General features: G+C 48.9%; 2 protein-coding genes across 5 annotated transcripts in view; one reads left to right on the forward strand and one right to left on the reverse strand.

The window, feature by feature from the left end:
• LOC309812948 (uncharacterized protein) lies at nucleotides 1-20,468 on the forward strand (the record flags this gene model as incomplete). Of its 3 annotated transcripts, XM_082637363.1 has the most annotated exons (6): nucleotides 1-256; nucleotides 526-616; nucleotides 7,091-8,945; nucleotides 9,242-9,386; nucleotides 19,082-19,247; nucleotides 20,331-20,468. In XM_082637363.1, the coding sequence occupies exons 4-6, from the start codon at nucleotides 9,331-9,333 to the stop codon at nucleotides 20,466-20,468; spliced, it is 360 nt and encodes a 119-aa protein (XP_082493489.1). In that variant the 5' UTR covers nucleotides 1-256; nucleotides 526-616; nucleotides 7,091-8,945; nucleotides 9,242-9,330. The 3 variants fall into 3 exon arrangements, with proteins under 3 accessions (XP_082493489.1, XP_082493488.1, XP_082493487.1); XM_082637362.1 differs by having other exon boundaries at nucleotides 7,091-9,386; XM_082637361.1 differs by lacking the exon at nucleotides 9,242-9,386 and having other exon boundaries at nucleotides 7,091-7,212.
• Nucleotides 20,469-20,699: 231 nt separating this feature from the next.
• Nucleotides 20,700-24,272, reverse strand: part of PHACTR1 (phosphatase and actin regulator 1) — a 248,428-nt gene continuing 244,855 nt past the window's right edge. For both annotated transcript variants that reach the window (XM_082637352.1, XM_082637350.1), the window contains 2 exons: nucleotides 24,144-24,220; nucleotides 20,700-23,301 (listed from right to left, as the gene is read on the reverse strand). In XM_082637352.1, coding sequence (XP_082493478.1) covers nucleotides 23,286-23,301; nucleotides 24,144-24,220 — 93 coding nt within the window. In that variant the 3' untranslated portion in view covers nucleotides 20,700-23,285. The remainder of the gene's footprint in view (nucleotides 23,302-24,143; nucleotides 24,221-24,272) is intronic.

The raw sequence follows: 24,272 nt of genomic DNA on the forward strand, positions 1-24,272 counted from the left end.
TTTGCTGGACTCATGCTTTTTCTTGATGGGCCATTAAACGTTGGGTGAGCATCTGGGGAGGACTCTGCCACCCTGAATAGGAACGGGTGAAAGGGCAGGTTAATAGCTAATGCCCACCCCACCCCCACCCCGGCCGTGTCATCCCCTGATGGTAACTGTTGGTTGGACAGTTGCAGGCTTTGAGCTGGGCGAGTGAGACGGGGCCCTTTGTTTGAAACGGATTCATGCAGCTGTCAGACCTGCAGGAGCCCCATTGGTGAGTTGGATTCTCCACGCCCCCATCCCCCTGCCCAATAAAGAGGAGACATGGAATTATGGAGCTGTTGCTCTGAGAGTTCAGTCCCTGCCTAATGTGTAAAATAGCTGTAGAGAGAGTTCAGAGCACACGGAGTTGCTGAAGCCAGCTGGCCCATGTGTAAAGTAACATATCCAAGAGTATTTAATTTTTTTTAAATCAAAAATACACTCATAAGAAAACTTCTTAAAGCAAACTGTGCTTACAGTTAATACTTTACATTTATCCAGTGATCGCCTGTGCCCCGAAGAACTTTGAATCCAGTGGGGGATGTGAGCAAAAGCGCGAGAAGGAGTTCCTGCTGCACTTGTCCGCTACCTAGTGAGTGAACGTGGGGTTTATGTGAAATTCACAGAAGTCATAAGCGCTTGACTTCTATCTAATTTACGAGCCACATACTGTTACAAACCATAAAAGTTTGCACAACTTTTTGGTAAAGATTATATGGTCAAGTGATGTTAGTGAGTCCCAACTCCAGAAAGAAAAGAATGAAGCAGTCTCTGAGCAGGAGGGTGGTCCCGAGATCAGCGCTCCTGCTGGCTCCCACCTCGGCACTGGGAGAAGCAGGGGCAAGCCTCATAGAGCAGGGGGGAGGTGGGGGGAGAGGGAGGGAGTGCACCTGGCGGGGAGGGAGCTGAAGTGACTGGAGTAATGCTTAAAATTCTGGTGAGGGTCCAGATGAGCCGAAATGGAAGACTATTGCCCTACTGCTGTGGGATAGAAAATTAAATATTCTGCAAGTACAGTATATTCTGTCAAGCCCTGTTTGGCAGAACCTTGCTTGCTATAGGGTGTGGGTCTTGGGTCTTGTTTTGTTTTGTCCATCTGATTGTCATGCGTTTTCCTTATTGGAAAGGGCTCCATCTGGGCGGAATTTAAGGCCCACTGTAGGGACACAGAGTAGGTGAGGATCCAATTCCATTTCAATATCAGAATTTTATTTTACTGAGAGTGCAGTATTTTGGAGATGTTTCTGCTCACTGCCTGCTGTGAGAAGCACAGCTCCCGATGGAAATAGCCCCATGTTCCCTTTATTCGAGACATTTTGTCTGGATTCTGTAGAAACCCAGGGTTTCGGTTGTGGCCAAAACTATGGTGGCTAATATGTGGGGTTCTCCCCCTGCCTTGGAAAACTGGGATTTAACGTTACTAAGTTGAGTTTCTAGTTCTTCCTTCTTACAGTGTCGCCTTAAACATAGATGAGAGAGGCTCTAGATCTGAGGGCAGGGAAGGTTGGGGTGGGGGTGTGTGGCTTTCGCCTGATGACAAATCACACTGACAGATTGTACCTACGCAGGCTTGTGTGTGCGTGTCTGAGGCCACTTCAGGAAATGAGGTCAGGGTTCATTAGAATGAAGTGCTTTTTTGGTTGTTGTTGTTAATGGAAAGTTTGCCTGAACACTGGGCAGCCCTCAAATCCCGTGATGTGTGGAAGGAGCTCTAAAGGCCTCCACCCTCTTGTTCTGGGTGTGAGACAAGCCAGCCTTGACTTGCTGAAGCATCACCCTGGGCCCTGTCATGGGGTCATCAGCTCCCCACTGTGACCGGGGGTTTAGTTTTCCTCCCTGAAAGTGCAGAATGTGGAGTGAAGTCTGTGAGGATGGGGAGGGTAAAAACAGAGCATGTGTGCCCAGGACTAGGTCCGAAGACCAATCTCCTGCCCTAAGTGACAGCCTCTGAGAGCAGCGCTGTGAGATTCGAGCAGGAGGGAGGCAGCGTCCTGAGGCAGCCTCTGGGAGGGGTTAGGGGTGTGGATGGCTGGCAGGGCCTCTGGCTCTGCCTTCTGCATCCTCCAGTGGTCCCAGAGGAGAAGCAGCTTTTGTCTTCAGCTGGGTGTTCTGGGTTTGGAAGGCCTAGAGGCCGCTTTTCTTTGCCTTGACAGGTGAAAAGGTGTCTTTGTAGCAGGAGTTGGGGACCTTTTCCTCTGGTGGATGGAACAAAGAGATGTTTCTCCTTTAGAATCTGTGCCAAGTGAACTGGCAGGAAGCCAGATTGAAGAGGCCGGGGAGGGGTGGGTGGAGGAAGGGGGCGATGTGAACAGAGTGGGGAGGAGCTTTCCCGGAGGCCGGCAGGGCAGGGTGGGGTGCCGGCCCCTCACTGCCTTCCTCACCAGTCACTCCCTTTCCTTTTTGGTCTGCCAGCCTTGCCTTATGGAGGTTAAAAAGTGAGTGGGCAGTTCCTTGCTAGGTGAGGTGACAATTCCTCACTCGGGGCTGGTCTCACTGTAGGGCCACCACCTGGAGGGGGGTTGGAGAACATGATCAGAGGACAAGGAAAAAATCCTTCAAGAAGCTTGTCCCAACCGAGCAGAACTCCCAGCAGAATAGCACAGCAGGCGATCAGGGTTCAGACCTCAAAATCACACCTAAAGGGTAGGGATTACTATGTCGTTTACCGGGAACTCATACAGAGGTGCTCGGGCCGGCTGGAGCTCACGCTAACCTCTGACCCTCCTGTTTGGTCTCTTTTTCCTCGTCTCCCGTCACCCTTCTTTTCCTAGAGTTTTACCAAGTAGCAACCGGGTACTTGTTGGAAATGTTGGCATCTCTTCCCTGCCCCCCCACCCCGCCCTCTGGGCTTAATGCCATGAAGGCTTGTGAGGGTGGCAGTGAGGAGGAGAGCTCTGGATGATTCGCTTCTATCAGAAGGCTGTGTCCACGCCCCGGCGGGCCTGCATCCCCACCTCCTCTCTCTCCCCTTTCCATTCTGTGTGGTTCACTTGTTCTCTTCTTCATTCTCATTCAATCATGAACTAGATTTGAACACACGCCCATTAATGGCCCAGGTACTGAGTTTAACTGCTAAGTTGTATTTGCCCTGTTGGAGCTTGTAATCATGCAGGGAAGACAGATATTAAACAAGTATGTATTTTGTTTTCTCAGTCTTTAAGAGGACCTCTCACTCCTGACCTGCCACACAAGGGTGGAGGTGACCTGGGCTTGCCCAGAAGCTCTGGGGGAAAGTTAGAGTTACTCTGCAATGCGTGGGTCTTTGTCCCCTTCTCTTATTCATGGAAGAGTGACAAAGAGCCTTGGGAGGGATGGGTGCTGGGGAGGGTCTGAGCCTCTGCGCTGACTCGTTAGGTCTGTGACCCAAGATCACTCAGTCTGCGGCTCAGTTTCCTCATCACCTTCAGGAAGGTACTAGAATTGCTTACTCCTCAGCTTGCTGTGAGCATCAGGTGAGCTTAATGTGAAAGCACTTCAAGAAGTACAGGGTTTCCCTGGTGGCGCAGTGGTTGAGAGTCTGCCTGCCGGTGCAGGGGACGCGGGTTCGTGCCCCAGTCCGGGAGGACCCCATGTGCCGCGGAGCGGCTGGGCCCCTGAGCCATGGCCGCTGAGCCTGCGCGTCCGGAGCCTGTGCTCTGCAACGGGAGAGGCCACAGCAGTGAGAGGCCCGCGTACCGCAAAAAAAAAAAAATAAATAAATAAAAAAGGAAGTACAGAGCTCTGAGGAATGTTGAGCATTTTGAATAGCGTGTTTTGCAAGCCTGTGGCCAGGCTCTGCCTGTTTGAATCTGCCCTGTGCTTCAAGGCCTATCTGAAACTTCCCCTTGTGAATTTCCAAGCTGCACGTGCCTTCTCCTCCTTCTGAGCTTCTGTAATGTTTCATGCATAATGGTTTCAGGAGTCTTTGGTTTGGTGGTCTCGAACTTTAAACTCCATGTGCTTTCCCTCTAAAAAGCAGGCTTCTTGCATCCAGGCTGTGTCTTGGTCCCTTTTGCACACTTCTGCTTTACCTAGTGTAGTTCCTCATACGTGTTTTCTCCCTGAAACCGTGCTGTCCCCCACCCGTCTTTGGGCACGCTGGTATCATCTTGGTCAGGAACACTGTCTCCCCACTGCGGGGCTGCATCCTCCTATCTCTATGATTCAGCTCAAGCATCCCCTCCTCCAGGAAGCCCTCCCGACTCTCTGCCCCTTGGTTTCTGCCCTAGGCTTGTTTCCTTCCATGGTACTGTGTCTTTTTTACCACATTTAATACATTGGTTTAGAATGACCTGTTTATATCGAACACTAGCCTGTGAGCCCCTCGAGGGTATAGATCATGTCTTATTCTTTTCTTTTCCCTCGGTGCCAAGGACATCTCAGCCTGCCTGGGCTCTCCCTGAGTATTAGGTGAATACATGAATGCCTGACTCCTCTGGTGACAAGTAACAGAATTGTTCTGGAGCTGTTCTGGAGCTGGCTTGCTCAAGGAGACTTGATCACGGGATACAGGGGGTGAGGTTCAGAACCCACCGGGGGTAGGGCTGGAATCTGGGACAGGACTAAAGAGACTCTGGCCCCCTTTATCTTTTTTTTTTTTTTCCTTTGCGTTACGCGGGCCTCTCACTGTTGTGGCCTCTCCCGTTGTGGAGCGCAGGCTCAGCGGCCATGGCTCACGGGCCCAGCCACTCCACAGCATGTGGAATCTTCCCAGACCGGGGCACGAACCCGTGTCCCCTGCATCGGCAGGCGGACTCTCAACCACTGTGCCACCAGGGAAGCCCAGGCCCCCTTTATCTTTGACCTGCTCTGTGTGTCTGCTAGTTCTCTCTCTGCTGTCCGGGTTGCTCTGGTGGAAGATGCCTTACCCTGAGGTCCTAAGATTATCTGGTACAGGTCCAGCCTCTGGAGACAGTCTCTTGGCCCCGTTCCCTAAATCCATGGGGAAGGGCCTGTGGTCCATCTTGGGTCTGGTGCTGCCTGTGGATCGATCATCCATCCCCATGGGGGCAGACTCATGGCCACCAGGAGCCTCCCTGTGTCCATGGCAGTGCAGGGCTGGTGAGCAAGGGACACTGTACAGGGGCCACTGTGAATGGGGAGACACTATCAAAAGCTCCCACTCCATTTGACAAATCTGTTGACTGGATATGCCCTGCAGAGGTGCCAGGAGGGGTACCAGGCGCCTTCCACCATGAACTACATCTGAGTGGTCTTCCTTCACTGCTTATTTCTGGTTTCTGCCAGCCAGTCTGAGGGTGGTATGGCTAACCCTTTCAGATGAGGTGGGCAGAGTGGAAATACCCCACTGGCAGCTTTGGCAAGCAGTGTGTCTGGCATGGCCAGGTGTTTCCTTGGGAACGTTTCCGATCAAGTCTAATTCTGGAAGTTTACGGGAAGTGGGTTTTGCCTGGCTCCTTCCCCTGCACCTGAGTCCGGTGAGAAGGCTGGGGGTGGGGCCAGGGGGGCGGCTGGCAGCAGCAGTGTTTATTTGCCTCTGATTGCTTGGAAAGATGTACGTGTCCCCTGGGGTGTCCAACATCTGGGTCTGTAGACTGAGTTGGGCTCTGGCCAGACCTGGTGGCAGTTGGGTGAATCTGGATAAAGTCAGGGTCGGCAGCTGCTAAGGCTGATGGACTTCAAGATCAGAAGGGAGGCACACCTGGACTTGAGCATCCGCTGGAGGAAAGCGTGCCAGTCACCTGGTCGACACTCCCCTCCCCGATACTCAGATGAGAAAAGCGAGGTTCTGGGTGGTGACGGGGGTTATACCAGGTCACCACTGGTAGCTGAGAAGCCTTTAGAATGCAGGCATCCTGGCTCCCATCCCTGTCTAGAGCATGCTTCACCACACCAGGCTTCTCCCTCATCCTGAAACGCTGCCCTTATCTGTCCTCTGAGCCTTAACACCCCTGAGGAGCTTGCTGGCTGGGTACCTTGGCACAGCGTCCTCCTGTGTAACGTGACAGTGATGGTGGCCACCTTACAGGATTGTTAGGAGTGTTAAATGCAGCAGGACACACAGTACCCTCGTGTCAGTGCCTGGCACATGGTAAGCACTCAGTAAACATTAGGTGTTACTGAGTCACAAGCGATAACAGGTAAAATGTGTGCTCTCTTCACAGAGGTGACACTGTGACTTACAGTCTCACTAAACATCTTAGGATGCTTCCTGAGAAGTGTTCTAGATCAGAGGCCCATTGCAGGTTCTTTGTCTTCCATTTGTAAAGTTTACATACATGGCAATGCCCTAGGGCCCCTGTTAAACTTCGGATTCTGATTTAGTAGCTCGGGGGTGGGGCCTGGGGTTCTGCATTTCTAATATGCTCCCTGATGATGTTGGTCCTTGGGGACCAGAATGTGAATAGCAAGGAGGTAGGGACTGTAGATTTCACATTGTACCTTGTCAGGGCTTTAAGCCGGATTGCTAAAGAAAGAAAGAAGCTACAGAGAATGCTACCTGCCTGTGCCATTTTCTCATTTTTAAATTAGCCTGGCTTCATTTCTAGGTCATGTTGGGGATATTGCTAAAAGTTTATATTCAGGATTTGTTGAAGTACCTTGTAATCTCAGTAGTGAGACACAGATGTCCTATGAATTATTTGCTCTCCTCGCTGGGTCACTGGAGGTGGTTTCACTCTCACCTTATCACAAGGCAGCTCGTTACTGAGGGTAGCTCTGTGGCAGCCAACCACCCTTATCTATCCTCCCCTTCCTTACTAACCAAACCTCAATTTTATTTGAGGCAGGAGTGTGTTAACAAAACTTTATTTCCCAGTCTTGATGCAGAGGAATGGACAATGAGATAGAAGCAAAGTCATTAGGTAGGGCTTACAGAAAAGGTTCTTTTATTCACAGAGGATTTTTTTTTTTTTTTTTTTTTTTTTTGCGGTACGCGGGCCTCTCACTGTTGTGGCCTCTCCCGTTGCGGAGCACAGGCTCCGGACGCGCAGGCCCAGCGGCCATGGCTCACGGGCCCAGCCGCTCCGCGGCATATGGGATCATCCCAGACCGGGGCACGAACCCGTATCCCCTGCATCGGCAGGCGGACTCTCAACCACTGCGCCACCAGGGAGGCCCTTCACAGAGGATTTACTCCACGGTCAGGTAACCTTTCCTCTTACTTCCTGCCTGGAACACATACAGAATGACTGGAACTCCAGCAGCCATCTTGGGACATGAGGCAACCTCAAGGATGGAAGTCACATGGTAAGGATGGTGGGGCAAAAAAGCAGAGCTGTGGCACATTGATGGTACCACAAGCCCTTCCCTACTTAACTCCAGACTTCCTTTACATTAAAACAAACAAACAAACAATCCAGTTGTTTCAGCCAGTATTTGACAGGTTTCCTATTATGCGAAGGATGCTAAACCCGGTGGTAACTGACCCCACCAGAGCAGGTGCAGTTTAGCAGGGCAGACACGGGTTTAAATCTGTGTCTAAAACTGTCATCCTTCTGAGCACCCTTTGTGGGGATCCCCTAGCCATGTAGAGGCAGGGGAACTGGATTGAGGGTCCGAAGCCCAGGGTGCTCAGCTCAGCTTTGCCATTTCCTAGTGGTATGATCCTGTTCCTTTAACCGCAGTCCCCACCCCCGTAAAATGGGGGTGACGGGTGACAGAGTCCAACATAGTGCGAGGTGGAGAACTCACTCTGCCGGTGTTGGGTGAGGGGTGGGTCTCAGGATGATGGGGAGGATGCAAAGACCTAACTGGCCGCAGTGGCCGATGCTGATGTGAGCAGCGAGGGGCCGTGCAGGGTGCAGCTCGGGTACAGGCCCTGACGCACCTTTCAGTGCTTGCATCAGAGGTGGCCACCTTGGTGCCCCGAGGGCCCCAGAGCGCTGCGGCCTCTGCTGGAACCGAAAGGGCTTGGACTAAGTGCCGCGTCCGCATGAATGAGAGGCTGGTTTTGTTCAGAGAAACTGGGGCGGCACAAGTAGCCTCCAGCCGGCCCTTGGGAAGCCCGCCTCAGGCCTTCGTCCGCCAGCTCCTGAGCTTTAAGCCGAGGCCTGCGAGGTGGCCGGCAGCATCTCGGCTCCCGCATTGCTTTGCTGCTGAAACCCGCAGGGCTGTGCCCCAGCTCCTTACTTTGGAGCAGCCGGATGGGCTGGGGGGCCAGCAGTGAGTGTGTGTTCTCTCCTGCTGCCTGGAACCTGCAGTGAGATGTCTTCAACCACAGCACAGCTGTCCACACCTCCTTCATCCAAACCAGAGCACCTTTTTGCTGCCACTTTCTCTCAACCGTCTTCCAGACCCGAAGCCATCTCTCTCCATCTTCCTCTCTTGCCCACCCCAATTCCTTACGTTGGGCACCTGCACTGTTTCCACTCACGGTGCCAGCCGGTCCCTGGAGGGCAAAAACCATGTCCTTATGATGAACTGAAACTATCAAGAGGCATCTTATCTCCCAGCACACGGAGAATGGAAAGCAGAGGCCGGAATAGGACTGCTGGCAGTTGGGGAGGGGACCGCTCACAGCTGGGCCACGTGGGGCTCCATCTTTCTGACCAGCTGCTAGATGGTCTGAAAATGCCTGCATTTCCATACTGCGGCCTCTTCCTAGATTTTTTGATATGATTGAAACAAGGTCCGTCTGAGTGGACATGGTCCACACGGGTCAGTTTCCTTGCTCAGGGATGACAGAGGCAACCAGCACAGGTATGTACTTTCAATCCCCTGCCCACCTTTTTAAAAAAATGGTTGTAACTAAAGTTTTTAATGGGAAAGGGCTATGTGCACGTGGGAATAAAAGGCAACCAGGACAGGAGGGTGTGCGATGCGCGGCCACTGTCCCTCCACCCCAGCCCCAGTCCCAGTCCCTTGCTCAGAAGCAGCTTCTGTCAGCTTAGACGTGAGCGGGGTATTGTGCACACTTTCTAGGACGAAAGAAGGGACCGCACACGGGTGTGCCCTGCCCGCTCCAGGGCCGTCGTAACCAGGTCAGTGGGAGAGAACTGAGGAAAACCCAAGACAGTTAAACTGTGACCAGGGGCTTTTCTTGTGTTGCCCCGGCTGGGAGGGTTTGGAGCAGGGGCTGAGCCTGGTGGGGGGCGACAGGAAGCATTTTCATGCTGGCTTGGAACAGTGTCCCTGCGACCCAGACGTCAAGGCAGCACGTAGTGTGAACAAGGCCAGCCCCCTGGGGAGCGGGGGCCAAGGCCTTTACCCTAATTCTTTGGTGGGGGGAGTTTGAGATAATAAGCCCAACTCGTGTAAAATATCTTTATTTGTGTAGCTGAAGACACGGGCTTGCCGCCTCCTGGGTGGAGACTCTGAAACCACAGGCCTCATAAGGATGTAGCCTCACGTGGGACCTCCCCCGCCATGAGACCCGCCCTGGACAAGGTGTCAGTGACAACCATCCTGCTCCAGGCTGGCTGGTAATTAAGGAACAGATGGAATGTTTTGTCCTCTCTTCCATCGTTTTGTGTCGTGTGTGTGTCCGTGCACTCGCGCTCAAAGAAATAAAAAACCAGCAATGATCTCACCATGTAGGAAACACTGAATCTCTGCAATCACAAGATGCAAAGTCTCAATCTGTTATGGAGGAGAAAAGAAATGGGTGTGTGGAAGTCCAGCTCAGAGTAGCATGCCTCTTAGCTGGTTGTCACAGCCTGGGAGAAGAATCAGTTAAATTCTGCTTTTGTGGTTTACTCTTCCTTCCTCTGCAAACGGATTCATGAGTTCACGTAACACCCCTTCGCGTTAAACCTCATGAGTGGGTGATCATGGCTTCCTATCATGAAATGAGGGCATTTTTTGATTAATGGCACATAAGAAGAACTTTTTTTTAAAACCAAAAACAGCACTTAGGAAAGGGCCTGGCTGCCCACCCACGACGGATTGGCAGATGTGTTCTTCCTCTGTGGACCCAGCGGCATGCTGCTCTCTTCCTGCCTCTGCCACGGTGCTAGGTGGACCCATGCCGTGCAAGAGCCTCGTTTGACATCATTTCCCTCGCAGGAAGTCATAAGTATTGGCTGACAGGCTGGTGGTGGGAGGTCCCCGCTGGCGGGCACACAGGCAGGCAGTGCACAGGGGCGGGGAGGAAGAGCTAGGTTAAGGAAACAGCGTCTCCCTACCTGGAGGCTGGGAGGCAGGTGGGTATCTTTCCTGATCTGTGGTTCTCGGTGTCAGAAGGTGATGGTATCACCTAAGACAGGGAACTGGGATGATTGGACGGAAGCTGAGAAAGTGTGAACTCAGCAAAATGGAGGCAAAGCAATGCATGCGTTGGCCTAGCAGGGAGGTTAAGAGCAATGCTTTAGAGCTGAACACACTTGGTTGGGAAGCTGTGAGGCATTGTAAGGATTAAATAAAATTGTGCATGAAAATGGTGCAGCGCGGTGTCAGGGACGCAGTGAGTGTTTAATATTTGGGAGCTGCAGCTGGTGGCGGCAACAGGAATCAAGTGCCCAGACAGCTGCAGTTGGAAACTGGGGTGCCACAGTCAGGTACCACAGGGGACACCTAGTCGTTCATACCGTGGCTTTTTTTTTTTTTTTTTTTGGTATGTATGAGTGTTCTGGCTCCTCAATAGCGTTCTGAGGTCATCAAAGTGAAGCCTCTCAGACTCTATTCAGGGAAGCTTAAGCCCACGAAGCCCCTAGTTAGCACTGGCTGTCTCTGAGGGGGACAGCAGCATGGTCACATGGCCAGCCCCCTCTCAGGGCTCCCGGGCCACACACACCATGGGGGTCTGCTCCGGGACCCCTAGGCAGGAGAACCGGCCACACTGGTTCCGAGGATGGTGGACTGGAGATCAGGATGTTATTGGTCGGATAGTGGGGCCCGCTGCAGGTGTCAAGCAGGAGAGGGGTGCGCGGAAGCTTGTGTTTGGCCAGAGGACTGGCAGCAGGATGGGACTGGCTAAAGCTGCAGGTATGGAGAACCATGAGTGTGAACATGCAGGCAGATGAGGACCTTAATTAGAGCAGTGGAGTAGCTTCTAGAACTAACAGGCAAGTGTTCACGATCAGCTGGAAGCGGAAAGGAGGAGGTGACTTCTAGGTAATGCCATTCACTGACAAAGCAAATAAGAGGAGAATGGGACTGGGGCAGAGGGGTGGGGCTTGAACACAGGAAAACGGTAGTCTGGGACACACACAGTTTGAGGTGCTTGTGATGTGAAACGTGTGTGTCAAGCATAAGAGCTAACATTTATTTTAAAATTTTTTTATGGAATATCAGTTTTTATTGGGTTATATAAGATGAAAAAAATTAAAGACTAAGAGTAAGAAACTTCACATAAGAAAGGTAATTGAAAAAGTAGAATATAAGTGTAAGCACATATGAAATTAACATTTTGTGAAAAATACAAATGATAAAACTTGGTAGGTAACTCAGATATGAAAATCCAATGGGGGAACTACGGAGAACTGTTTCTTGGTAGGTTTGCTTAGTGTTGCAAATTTTACATTTTGTAAGGAAGTCATAAACCATAGTTGCTAAACATAAGATAGCAAAGCTTGAAGTTTAAAATCTAAAGACTGTTTTCTTTTTGTAGTCAAGAGAATCATGTTTTTGATTAATTAATTAACTTTTGGTACCTCTTAATCCCCTCCCCATATCTTGCCCCTCCTCCCTTCCCTCTCCCCACTGGTAACTACTAGTTCTCTATATCTGAGTCTCTTTCTGTTTTGTTATATTCATTTGTTTTCTTTTTCTTTAAGTTTAGATTCTACATATAAGTCATAACAGCATTTGACTTTCTCTGTCTTATTTCATATTACCCTCCATATCCATCCATGTTGTTACAAATGGCAACATTTCATTCTTTTTTATGGCTGAGGAGTAGTCCATTGTATATATATATATACTATATCATCTTTATCCATTCATCTATTGATGGATACTTAGGTTGCTTCCATATCTTTGCTATTGTTAATAATGCTGCTATAAACATTGATTGGGGTGTATGTATCTTTTCAAATTAGTGTTTTCGTTTTCTTCATATATACACCCAGGAGTGGAACTGCTGGATCATATGGTATTACTGTTGTTAGTTTTTTGAAGAACCTCCATACTGTTTTCCACAATGGCTACACCAATTTTCATTCCTACCAGCAGTGTTCTAGGGTTCCCTTTCCTCTACATGCTTGCCAACTTTTGTTATTTGTGATCTTTTTGATGATAGTCATTCTGACACGTGTGAGGTGATATCTCATGGTGTTTTTGACTTGCAGTACTCTGAGGATTAGCGATACTGAGCATCTTTTCATGTGCCTGTTGGCCATCTGTATGTCTTATTTAGAAAAATGTCTATTCAGGTCTTCTGCCCATTTTTAATCAGGCTTTATTGATATTGAGCTGTATGAGCTGTTTATATATTTTGGATATGAACCGCTTACTGGTCATATCATTTGCAAATATTTTCTCCCAATCCTTCCTTAGGTTGCCTTTTGTTTGGTCAGTAGTTTCCTTTGTTGTGCAAAAGCTTTTAAGTTTAATTAGGTCTCATTTGTTTATTTTTGCTTTTGTTTCCTTTGCCTTAGGAGACAGATCCAAAAGATACTGCTACAGTTTATGTTAAAGAGTGTTCTGCCTGTGTTTTCTTCTAGGGGTTTTATGGTCTCTGGTTTTACATTTAGGTTTTTAACCCATTTTGAGTTTATTTTTGTATATAGTGTGAGAAAATGTTCTCATTTCATTCTTTTACATGTAGCTGTTCTATTTTCCCAGCAACACTTACTGAAGAGACTGTCTTTCCCCCACTGTACATTCTTACCTCCTTTGTCATAGATTGACCATCAGTGCTTGGGTTTATTTCTGGACTCTCTGTTCTGTGTCTGTTTTTTGTGCCAGTACCATACTGTTTTGCTTACTGTAGCTTATCTTTTTTGTTGTTGTTAACATCTTTATTGGACTATTAATTGCTTTACAGTGGTGTGTTAGTTTCTGCTTTATAACAAAATGAATCAGCTATACATATACATATATCCCCATATCTCTTCCCTCTTGCATCTCCCTCCCTCCCACCCTCCCTATCCCACCCCTCTAGGTGGTCACAAAGCACTGGGCTGATCTCCCTGTGCTGTGTGGCTGCTCCCCACTAGCTATCGACTTTACATTTGGTAGTGTATATATATGTCCATGCCACTCTCTCACTTTGTCCCTGTAGTATATCTTGAAATCAGGGAGTGTGATACCTCCAGCTCTGTTCTTCTTTCTCAAGATTTCTTTGGCTATTCAGGGTCTTTCATGTTTCCATTCAAATTTTAAATTTTTTCTGGTTCTGTGAAAAATGTCCTTGGTATTTTGATAGGATTTGCATTTGATCTGTAGATTGCCTTGGGTATTTTGATTATTTTAACAACATTCTTCCAATCCATGAATGTGATATATCTTTCTATCTGTTTGGGTTGTCTTCAGTTTCTTTCATCAGTGTTTTATAGTTCTCCAAGTACAGGTTTTTTACCTCCTTAGGTTGGTTTATTACTAGGTATTTTATTCTTTTTGATGCAGTAAAATAAATGGGATTGTTTTCTTAATTTCTCTTTGGTAGTTTGTTATTCGTGTATAGAAATTCAGCAGATTTCTGTATATTAATCTTGTATCCTGCAGCTTTGCCAAATTCATTGATGAACTGTAGTTATTTTTTGGTGGCATCTTTAGGATTTTCTAAGTAATAGTATCATGTCATCTGTAAACATGACAGTTTTACTACTTCCTTCCCAATCTGGATTCCTTTTATTTTTTTTGTCTGATTGCTGTGGCTCGGACTTCCAATACTATGTTGAATAAAAGTAGTGAGAGTGGGCATCCTTGATCTTAGAGGAAATGCTTTCAGCTTTTCACTGTTGAGTATGATGTTAGCTGTGGGTTTGTCATATATGGCCTTTATTAAGTTGAGATATGTTCCCTCTATACCCACTTGGAGAGTTTTTAATCATAAATGAGTGTTGAACTTTATGCATCTATTGAGATGATCATGTGATTTTTATTCAATTTGTTAACGTGTATCGTATTGATTTTCAGATGTTGAGCCATCCTTGCATCTCTGGGATAACTCCCACTTGATCATGATGTATGATCCTTTTAATGCAATACCGAATTCAGTTTGCTAATACTTTGTTGAGGATTTTTTGCATCTGTGTTCATCAGTGATACTGGCCTGTAATTTTCTTTTTTGCTTGTGATATCTTTTCTGGCTTTGGAATCAGGGCGATGCTGGCCTAACAGAATGAGTTCAGAAGCATTCCTTCCTCTGCAATTTTTTGGTATAGTTTGAGAAGGACAGGTTTTAACTCTTCTCTAAGTGTTTGTGAAGTCATCTGGTCCTGGACTTCTGTTTATTGGGAGTGTTTTATTACTTAATTTCATTTCTGGTAATTGGTCTGTTCATATTTTTTATTTTTTGTTCATTCTTAGAGTGTACATTTCTAGGAATTTGTCCATTGCTTCTAGATTGTTCACTTTATTGGTGTATAGTTGTTCATAGTAATCTCTTATCATTTGTATTTCTGTTGTATAGGTTGTAACTTCTCCTTTTTCATTTCTGATTTTATTGACTTGGGCCCTCTTTCTCTTGATGAGTTTGGCTAAAGGTTTATCAATTTTATCTTTTCAAAGAATTGGCTCTTAGCTTCATTGATCTATTGTTTTTTAGTCTCTATTTCGTTTATTTCTGCTCTGATCTTTGATGTTTTTCATTCTACTAACTTTGTGTTTAGTCTGTTCTTTTTCTGGTTCCTTTATGTGTAAGGCTAGGTTGTTTGAGATTTTTGTTTCCTGAGGTAGACCTGTATCACTGTAAACATCCCTTTTATAACTGCTTTTGCTGCATCCCATAGATTTTTGGATTGCTGTGTTACATTTTGATTTGTCTCTGGGTATTTTTTGATCTTTTCTTCAGTGATCCACTGTTAGTTGAGTAGAATATTGTTTTAGACTCCATGTGTTTGTGTTTTTTTGCAGTTATTTTCTTGATTTCTAATCTCATAGCATTGTGGTCAGAAAAGATGCTTGATACGAATTTCATTTTTCTTAAATTTACTGAAACTTGTTTTGTGGCCTAGCATGTCACTATGTAAACTGGTGCAGTACTTTGTCTGATATAAGGATTGCTTACCTGGCTTTCTTTTCATTTCCATTTGCATGGAATATCTCTTCCCATCCCTTCACTTTCAGTCTGTGTGTCTTTAGGTCTGAAGTCAGTCTCTTGTAGGCAGCATATATACAGGTATTGTTTTTGTATCCATTCAAACACTCTGTCTTTTGATTGGAGCATTTAATCCATTTACAGTTAAAAGTAATTATTGATAGGTATGTACTTATTGCCGTTCTCTTAATTGTTTTGGGGCTGTTCTTGTAGTTCTTTTTTGTTTCTTCTCTTCCCTTGTGATTTGATGACTATCTATTATAGATTTTTGGTTTGTGGTTACCATGTGGTTTATATATAGCAATCTATATATATATGTAATTACGTTGCTGATCTCTTAATTTCAAATACATTTTAACAACCCTGCGTTTTTACTCCCCTCCTCCCACACTTACTATTTTTTGGCATCATATTTTACCACTTTTTGTATCCCCCTGACTACTTATCACAGATATAGATGATTTTATTACTTTTGTCTTTTAACCTTCCTACTAGCTTTACATGTGGTTGATTCACTACCTTTACTGTACTGCCTTTACCAATCAGCTTTTACCGTTCATAATTTTCATGTTTCTGGTTGTGGCTTTTTCTTTTTCGCTTAGAGAAGTCCCTTAACGTTTCTCGTAAAGTTGGTTTGGTGGTGCTGAACTCTTTTTATCTTTTGCTTGTCGGTGTAACTTTTGGTCTCTACATCACATCTGAATGAAAGCCTTGCTGGGTAGACTGCTCTTCATTATAGGTTTTTCCCTTTCATCATTTTAAATATATCATGCCGCTCCCTTCTGGCATGCAGAGTTTCTGCTGAAAAGTCAGCTGATAGCCTTATGGGAGTTCCCTTGTACATAACTTGTTTCATTTTCCTTCTTTTAGTATTCTCTTTATCTTTAATTTTTACCATTTTAATCACAATGTGTCTTGGTATGATCCTCTTTGGTTTGGTCCTGTGCTTCATGAAGGTGGATGTCTGTTTCCTTTCCCAAGTTAAGCAAGTTTTTAGCTACTATGTCTTCAGATATGTTCTCTGCCCCTTTCTCTCTCTCTCTCTCTCTCTCCCTCTCTCTCTCTCTCTCCCTCTCTCTCTCTCTCTCCCCTCCTTCTGGGAGTCCTATAATGCAAATGTTAGTATGCTTGATGTTGTCCCAGAGATCTCTTAAACTGTCCTCATTTCTTTTTTTTCTTTTTTTCTGTCCCACCTCGGTGATTTCCACTATTGTCTTGTGGGTCACTAATTTGTTCCTCTCTGTCATGTAATCTGCTGTTGATTCCTTCTACTGTATTTTTAGTTTCAGTTATTGTATTCATCTGTTTGGCTCTTCTCTGTATTTTCTAACTCTTTGTTCAAAACCTCTGACTTCCGTATTCATCCGTTCTTCTCCTGAGCTGTTTGATCATCCTTGTGATCATTACCTTGAACCTTTATTGGGTAGACTGTCTCCATTTCACTTACTTCTTCTGTGGTTTTATCTTGTTCCTTCACTTGTAACACATTCCTTTGTTGCCTCGTTTTGCCTAATTTGCTGTTTTTATTTTTATGTATCTGGTAGATTGGTTACATTTTCCAACCCTGAAGAAGTGACCTTTTGTAGGAGACGTCCTATGCCTCCCAGCAGTGCACTCACTTCTGGTCACCAGAGCTGTATGCTGTAGGGGTGCCCCCTATGTGGGCTGCCTGGGTTCTTCTGTTGTGGTCAGCTGACTGCTGCTGGCAGTCTAGTAGGTATGGCTGGCCCCTGGTCCAGTTCGTTGCCAGGCTGCTGGTTGGTATGGCTGGGTCCTGAGACAGTTGGCTGTGGAATCTGAGTGTCCTGGGGCTAGGGCTGTCCCACTGGTGGGCAGAGCTGCGTTCTGGGGGTGGGGGACCAGGGTTCCCAGATCTAGTGTCGACCTGCTGGTGGGCAGGGCCATGCTCCAGGGTGTCCTGGGGCTGGAGCTTGCCCACTGGTGTGTGGGGCTGGTCCTGGGGTTAGTGTTGGCAGTCTGGTGGGCAAAGCTGGATCCTGGTGTCCGGCTGCAGGGATTGGGGGTCCCGGAGCTGGTGCTGGCCCACTGGTGGGTGGGTCCCAGGGCTAGTGTTGGCACACTGGTATATGGGGTCAGGTCTTGGGCCCTCTGGACAGGGCTGTGTCCCTGGGCAGCTGTGGGCTCAGGGGGTCTTAAGGCAGCAGCCCTGCTGGTGGGCGGGTCTGTATCCCTACCCTGTTAGTTGCATGGCCTGAGGTGTCCCAGTACTATTCCTGACAGGCTGACTGGCAGAGCAGCTAAGAAGCTGGTGCTAAGAAACTAGACAGGATTCCAAAATGGTGCTTGCCAGCCCCGATGTTCTCCTGGTAGACAAGCTCCCAAAAATGGCTGCTACAGTGTCTATGACCCCAGTGTGAGTTCCAGTTGCCTCCTGCCTTTCTGGAAGGCTCTCCAAGATCAGCAGGTGGGTCTGACTCAGGCTGCTTTCAAATTACTGCTTCTTCCCTGGGTCCTGGCGTGAGAGATTCTGTGAGCACCCTTTACAATTGCAGTCTGTTTCCCACAGCCCTCTGGCTCTCCTCGAAGTCAGCGTGCTGGCCTTCGAAGCCAAACGTTCTGGGGGCTTGTCTTCCTGGTGCAGGACTCCCAGGGTGGGAGGCCTGATGTAGGGCTTGGACCCCTCACTTCTCGGGGAGAACCTCTGCCATTATAAGTATCCTTCCTTCTGTGGGCTGCCCACTCTGGGGTGTGGGTCTTGGCTAAACCTGCCCCTGCCCCTCCTAACCGTCTTGTTGTGGTTCTTTCTTTATATCTTTAGTGGTAGAAGATCTTTTCTGCTAGATTCCAGTCTCTCTCATCAGCAGTGGCTCTGTAAACAGTTGTAATTTTGTTCTGCCCATGAGAGGAGGTGAGCTCAGGGTCTTCCGGCTCTGCCATTTGGCCAGGTCCTCAAGAGCTAACATGTAGTAAGGCCTAACTCTGTGTCAGACACTGTGCTGAGCACCTTACACATATTTAATCCTGCCAGGCCTATAAATAGGTGCCATTATTCCCATTTTACAGATGAGGAAGCCGAGGCACAGTGAGATTAAGTAACTTGTCCAAAGTTGCACAGCTAGTAAGGGGTGGAAGAGCCAGAATTTGATTCCAGGGCGTCGATTTGACCCACACTGCTGCTTTGTGACATTTGGACACCTGGGTCCGGAGCTCAGGGTGGATGTGAGTGGTAGCTGTAGACATGGAGTCATCTGAGGCCAGGACAGCACTTAGGCCCCGTGGAGCCAGCCAGGAAACATTCCCAGCATCAAACTCATCCTTTGCATTAATAATCAGGGGTAAGTACCCACATCTGAGGTGCCCTTGAACTTGGGGCACTGTAGGGGACAGTGGGCTGTTTCTTAAGCATCACTGCTCAAGCCTACAAGCCCTTCCAGCATGCTTTGCCCAGAGGAAGGGGGAGGCGGGATGGCATAATCTGGTTGACAGCAGCTTTAGGACAAGCCCCCACGAAGACACGTGAGGCAGCGCAGGTCCCAGTGCCAAGCAGCCCTCCAGGTGGCCGGCCCAAGGCAGGGAGGGGTGGCAGGCGTGGCATCCAAGCTGTTCTCCGAGAGCCTTCCCCAGCAGGACTTACCCAAAGCTTACTCTTTCCTAAAGACTAAGTTTAGTGTTTTAAAAATTCAGATAAACCCAAATCTTAGAAAGCTGATGTCCTAAAGGACACTACAGGACACCTAGTTCAGTGTCCCCACTTTCCAGAGGAGGACACTGATGCCCAGAGAAATTAAGTGACTTGGCCGAAATTGTCCAGTTAGATGTCGTGGCAGGGCCACCACTTCGTCATACGATGATCCAAGGGTGGACACACCAGGTCCTCTACCTATTGAGAATGTGTAGCCATGGCCTTCTTTACTTCGTAAAGAGCTTTCTCTTAGGATGATGGCCAGTTTCCTTCCGTCTTGCAGGCCAGAGCCTGTTGGAGCTGTTCTTATTCTAGTCCTTTCACTCCCCTAGGCGGCTGCAGTCAGGTTCTGACTTGTTAAGGTCAGAGGATTCTGGAGTGAGGAGACGGCAGAATGATGGAGAAGCTCTTAGCCTGCAACCTGCAATCCTTTCTGTAAACCGCTTGCTGCCGCTCTCTGCTGTGGCCCCGCCAGCTTGGCGCCCTCTTCCTGCACAGGTGAGAGCTTGCGCAGACTGCGATGCAGTCACACTGACCCCCAATAGGGCTTTGCCGCCGCTGCTCAGCAAAGAAAAAGAGCAGTGCACCCCGCCTGTTATAAAAAGTGGTCACCGCGATCTTCTGAGGCTGGCGATTCCCAGGCACAGGGAAGGCAGCTCGCATTGGATTGATCTCCCACGCCCTTGCTGCTCAGAAGTGTGATTCCTGGACCAGGGCTATCAGCATGGCCCGGGAGCTAGTTGGAAATGCAGAATCCCAGGCCCACCTAGACCTCTAAGTCAGCATCTGCACTTTGAAAGGACGCCCAGGTGCTTCCTGGCAGTGGCGCAGGGGAATGGCGCTGTGCCAGGTCCTCTTTCCCAGAGCCACCTTCCTAGGTTACCAGACCAAGGGCATGTTATCCACAATCCCACCACCTCAAACGCAGCCAGCAAGCACTGCAGCCCTGCCTGCTTCCCCTAAAACCTTCAAAAAGACGAGGGGACCCAAAGGTTGAGCGGAGAAGGTCTTTGTCCTGTAAAGCAAATTCTCAGGTTGCTCAAGAAAGGGGGCAGATGCCAGTACTCACAGAGCAAAGCTGCCTGGGGCTTTCCCTCGGGGCAGTAATTTATATTCATCGTTCCCAGGTTACTAAGGGACAGAAAGTTGGTAAATACATTCAGATATTCTTTAAACGATGTTTGGAAGAAAAAAACTTTTGTGCGCTAGGACTCATCTAGAAAGTTATTTGTGTCCAACGGTCCTTCCTTCACCGATAATACCAGATAACAAGAGCTGCTTCTGTGTCCTCATAACTCTTGCTATTTTGCCGATGCACTGACCTAACCCCTTCCCCCGACCCCTACCCCAGCCAAACCAAGAATTTTCAGTGGTTCCTGCTGGTGGTCGATAAAACAACACAGGAGTCAAGGAAATGATTTGTTTTTAAGACTTTTTTTTTTTGGTTTGTTTTAAAGAAACTGCATACATCATTAGAGACAAACAATAATTTAAATACCATGCAGTTTCTGTATGTACAAAACCTAGGCCATAGAGATCCAGTTTAATTTGTGTTCTATTCACACTGTCTTCCTCATACAGCCGTTGGCTGTTAAAGCAGAACACAGGAAGAGTGCCCTGATACAAAGACAAACTATGTACAGACACCCGGGAAGCAACTGGAAAAAAAGCAACCGGTTTGGGGATCAACAGACAAATGGGAAGAAAAAGTTGTTTTAGGTGACCTTCGCCCACTGGCTGTGCACAGGGAGAGCCTGAAATTCCATTCACCGAAGCACACACCATGATTTTCATTTGGCAAATATAAATACACGTTCATAAGCAGGAGAAAAATAAGCTCGGAGGTTTTCATCACATCAACCATCACGTCGTTTGGTTTCTCTAATCTGACATAAAGGCTAAAGTTTTACAGAGCTTTGAAGGCCTTTGAGGAGGAAAATATCAGCAATTTCGAAACAGTAAGTAGGCTGATGGCCGTCTCTTCTGTCATGGATGGGGTGGGGACTTTGGGGCAATGTTGATTTCGAGAGGGGAACATTTTGAGAAATCTCACGTTTTCCTTCTGATGCTAATGCAAATGAAAAAAGGCTCAAACTGCAGCTTTTCCAGAAAAGGGATGCATTGTAAACCAGCCAGCCCATCTTTTCTTTCCCCCTTAATATGGAGTCGTCATCTTGGAAAGAAAGAAACACATTTTTCAATTGTCGTAACAATGTGGCAAAAAGGAAATTTGGATAGATTTCTATAAAGACCTCAAGATTTCAAGGAAGGAAAGACAGCAGGGGGCTCATCCTATGACCTACGGAAGTTGCTGAGCTGCTTACAGCGGGCTTGGAAGAGCCCAGCTCACGGGTGGTGACACGGGAGGGGCACCCTTCCACTTGCAGGGAGTTACTTCGGGAAAAGGCTGCCCTGCAGGAGGAGAAGTGGAAACTGCGTTCAGTTTCTTCCACACACAAAGTGGCTGCAACAATAGGGCACTTTGGGCGGGAACCCGGGACCGCTGGCTAGCTGCGGGGAACTCGATTTAGGCATCGTGTTCCCGGGGAATCTGAAAGGCCCAGAACCAAGGCCAGCAGAGAAGCCACTGGCCTCTGCGAGGCGTCCAGGCAGCGGAGTGGGGGCCCTTAGGACTCGCTCCTGGGCCAGGGGCAGGCTGACTGTCGCTCCAGGCCACCGCGAGCCACAGGAAGCCCAGACTCAGCTCCTGGCCCGGCGGTCACCTCAGCCTGGAAGACGCGCCCGCCGCGGAGGAGTTACACAGAAGAGCCCCACGTCCCTCAGTGTGCCACCTGCACCTTCAAAGGTCAGTAAGCCTTGCGGGAAGAGGCTGTTTACAGCCACGCTACAGCCCTGGCCACATCCTCCCTGAATCAGTCACGCCACCCATGGGCTGGGCGCCAGGCGCTGCGAGGAAAGCGTGCGCCAGCTTGGCACCAGCCAGCGGGCACTGCCTGGAATGCTGCCCCGAGCTCCCGGCCAAGTGCACGGCGACGCCGGCCACAGGGGCCGTGAGCGCCAGCGGGGAAGGAACTGGCCTTACCCGTGGCTGTGGAGCCCAAGAGTAAATTGATCCCACGCGTTTAGGGGTGGGGACCAGTTAACTCTTTTTTTGTGAAGCCCAAGCTTGGCATCTTTCTAAAGCCTGGGCCTGTGTGGCGGGGAGCAAGCCATCACTGGGAGAGCTGGTGGGAACTACAGGACCACGGCAGGACGCCAGGCAGAGCTGCACGGCTGAGGGCCCTACAGGCTCCATCAGGAAGGAAACAGGAAGCAGCTCAAGCGGCCGCCTTCAGAGAGCAGTCAGGGTTTGGAGAGGCCCCTCCTCCACTGCACATCCTACCCTCACCTACCCTGTCACCGCTGCTTTCCTGTGGTCCCAAGAGAGGAGGATGGACAGAGGTACATCTCCAGTCACCCTCACCAGCATCAAGAGGGAGAGAAAGGATCCCCCCTGGAGAAGCCAGCGTGGAAGGTCCAGCACCGCAGGTGTGGCTGGTGTCTGCCCAATGCTGGGGCTCCTGCACAGACTCTTCAGTGCAAAGCAAGCCTGGAAGGCCCTCAGGTGGTTCTGGAGGACCAGTCCACCAGCAGCTGGAAATTCAGCCTTTTCGGGAATGGTTTGTGGCCTGCATGCATCGGTCCTCGACTCGAATGCCATTAACTGCCAAGCCACCCGGTCACCAGCCCTGGGGCACGCAGAGAAAATGAAGAACATCGGCCAAGCAGTTTGTCACCCCAGCCTTTATGCCCTCAAAAGGGGTCTTATGCTCACACGCATGATACCAACCACGCCGCCCATGGCTATTGGTATGCGTAAGATCACCCGTGACACCGGGCTTTGCTAATGACGACTTTCCCCTTCTAAACCAGAGCTTCCTGGAAGGCAGCCCGGCTCAGCCTGAGGGGACAGGACAGGCGCTCGTGCCAGCCTTCCAGGCCTGGGGCACACACTGTCGACCACAGGCTCCCCCAGCAAAGGGCTCTCCCTTCAGTTCACGGCCTGGGTGACAGCTGAAGGGAGAGGACAGTGCTCCCTCAGCAGCCGCCTCCTCAGGGCCCCCCAAACCAGGTGGCACACCTGGAGCCAGTGTATTTGGCCAAGTCTAGAAGGCCAGCCGGATCGCCCACTTTGCACAGTCAGCCCAGGCCAGATCCACTGCCTCGGCTTTCTTTGGACTCTGCCTCCAAAGTGTCTGTTGCCTAAGGCTCGCCGGAGCCTGAACAAACATGGTACCTGCCAGCCTGGCCGGAGAGGCCCGGGGTTTCTCCTAGCGCTGGAAAGTCTCCGGTGCTCTCGGCCCTGCCCGGGGCAGGGCACAGTCCCTTATCAGCGGTGGCACCAGCACCTCTGACCACGGAGCCGTAACCATCGCAATCCTGCTTGTGTTTCCTTTTCCTTTCCTTCTTCTTCTTTTAAACAAAGGTAGTTCAGAAGATTGACATCATAATGGGGAAGTGAATAAATGCCAGCAGTTATGGTTCTTATAAACTTATGTTTTGAAAACAGCACAGCACTCGAGAGGAATTCGACTGTTAAGGGCGGTGAAACCTAGGAAAACAAATAATTCAATCACGACCCAGCGGCTGCGAAAGGTGTCGGATTTGACAGTCCAAGATCTCCATCCTAGAATTCCTTGTTTCTGACAGCCACAGGGAGGCTTAAACCTCCAACCAAAGGCAAATAAATCTCCACAGTACCCCTCAAGAACTTTAGACCCACTGAGTTCACCTTTGGTTTTGGAGAAGTTTAGTCTGGAGCTCCCGGGGGCCCTCAGCCCCTGCAAGGACTCAGCAGCAAGGTGGGGGCCCCCCCAGCCTTGCGTCTCCGAGTCAGGCACTGTTTCTCCAGATGTTCACCAAAGGAGAGGGTCAGAAGAACTCAGTCAATGGCTCTGTCGCTGACTAGCCCTGTGACCTTGTATAAGCCCCTCCTCTCTCTGCTTCAGTTTCCCCAGGGAGCATCACACACGACTGTCTGGGAGAATGACATGGAATCCTAGGCATGATCCTGCTTCCGAAGTCCCATGTGGATTTGGTACTTTCTCCTAGTTTGGTCTCGGCTGACTGGCTGTAAATTGGCAACTGATCTTTTCTCCTCAGCTTACGTTCTCATAAATACCCACCATGTTGGTGGTTTGGCAGTTAGCAGATCTTCAGTTTGAATGAGTTAAAAACTAGGCTTTGAGAAGGCTGTGTTCAGCCTGGGCCTTTCATGCTCCTTCCCTTACTTTCAGAAACCACAGTGGGACCTGTGGATCCCCACACAGATCTTTCTTTTATCTTCTCCCCTCACTGCACCCACCACACCACTTGTCCTCCAGGAGCAGCGAGGACACTTCAGTTTGCGGGTAAATGTTATAACTTGAGGGAAAAACCCCACTTGATACTAACCTCGTTAAGTGTCTACTCAATTCGTGAACTTCCATTTCAGTGCTTTTAAATTCGTTGAGCTCCTTCCGAATGGCAGCCTGCAAGGAAGAGAAGCCCATGAGAGTGCAGAGGATGGAAAGCAGCTCACCT

Source organism: Mesoplodon mirus, assembly GCF_964341445.2.
Source record: "Mesoplodon mirus genome assembly, chromosome: 12".
NCBI classification, from domain to species: domain Eukaryota; kingdom Metazoa; phylum Chordata; class Mammalia; order Artiodactyla; family Ziphiidae; genus Mesoplodon; species Mesoplodon mirus.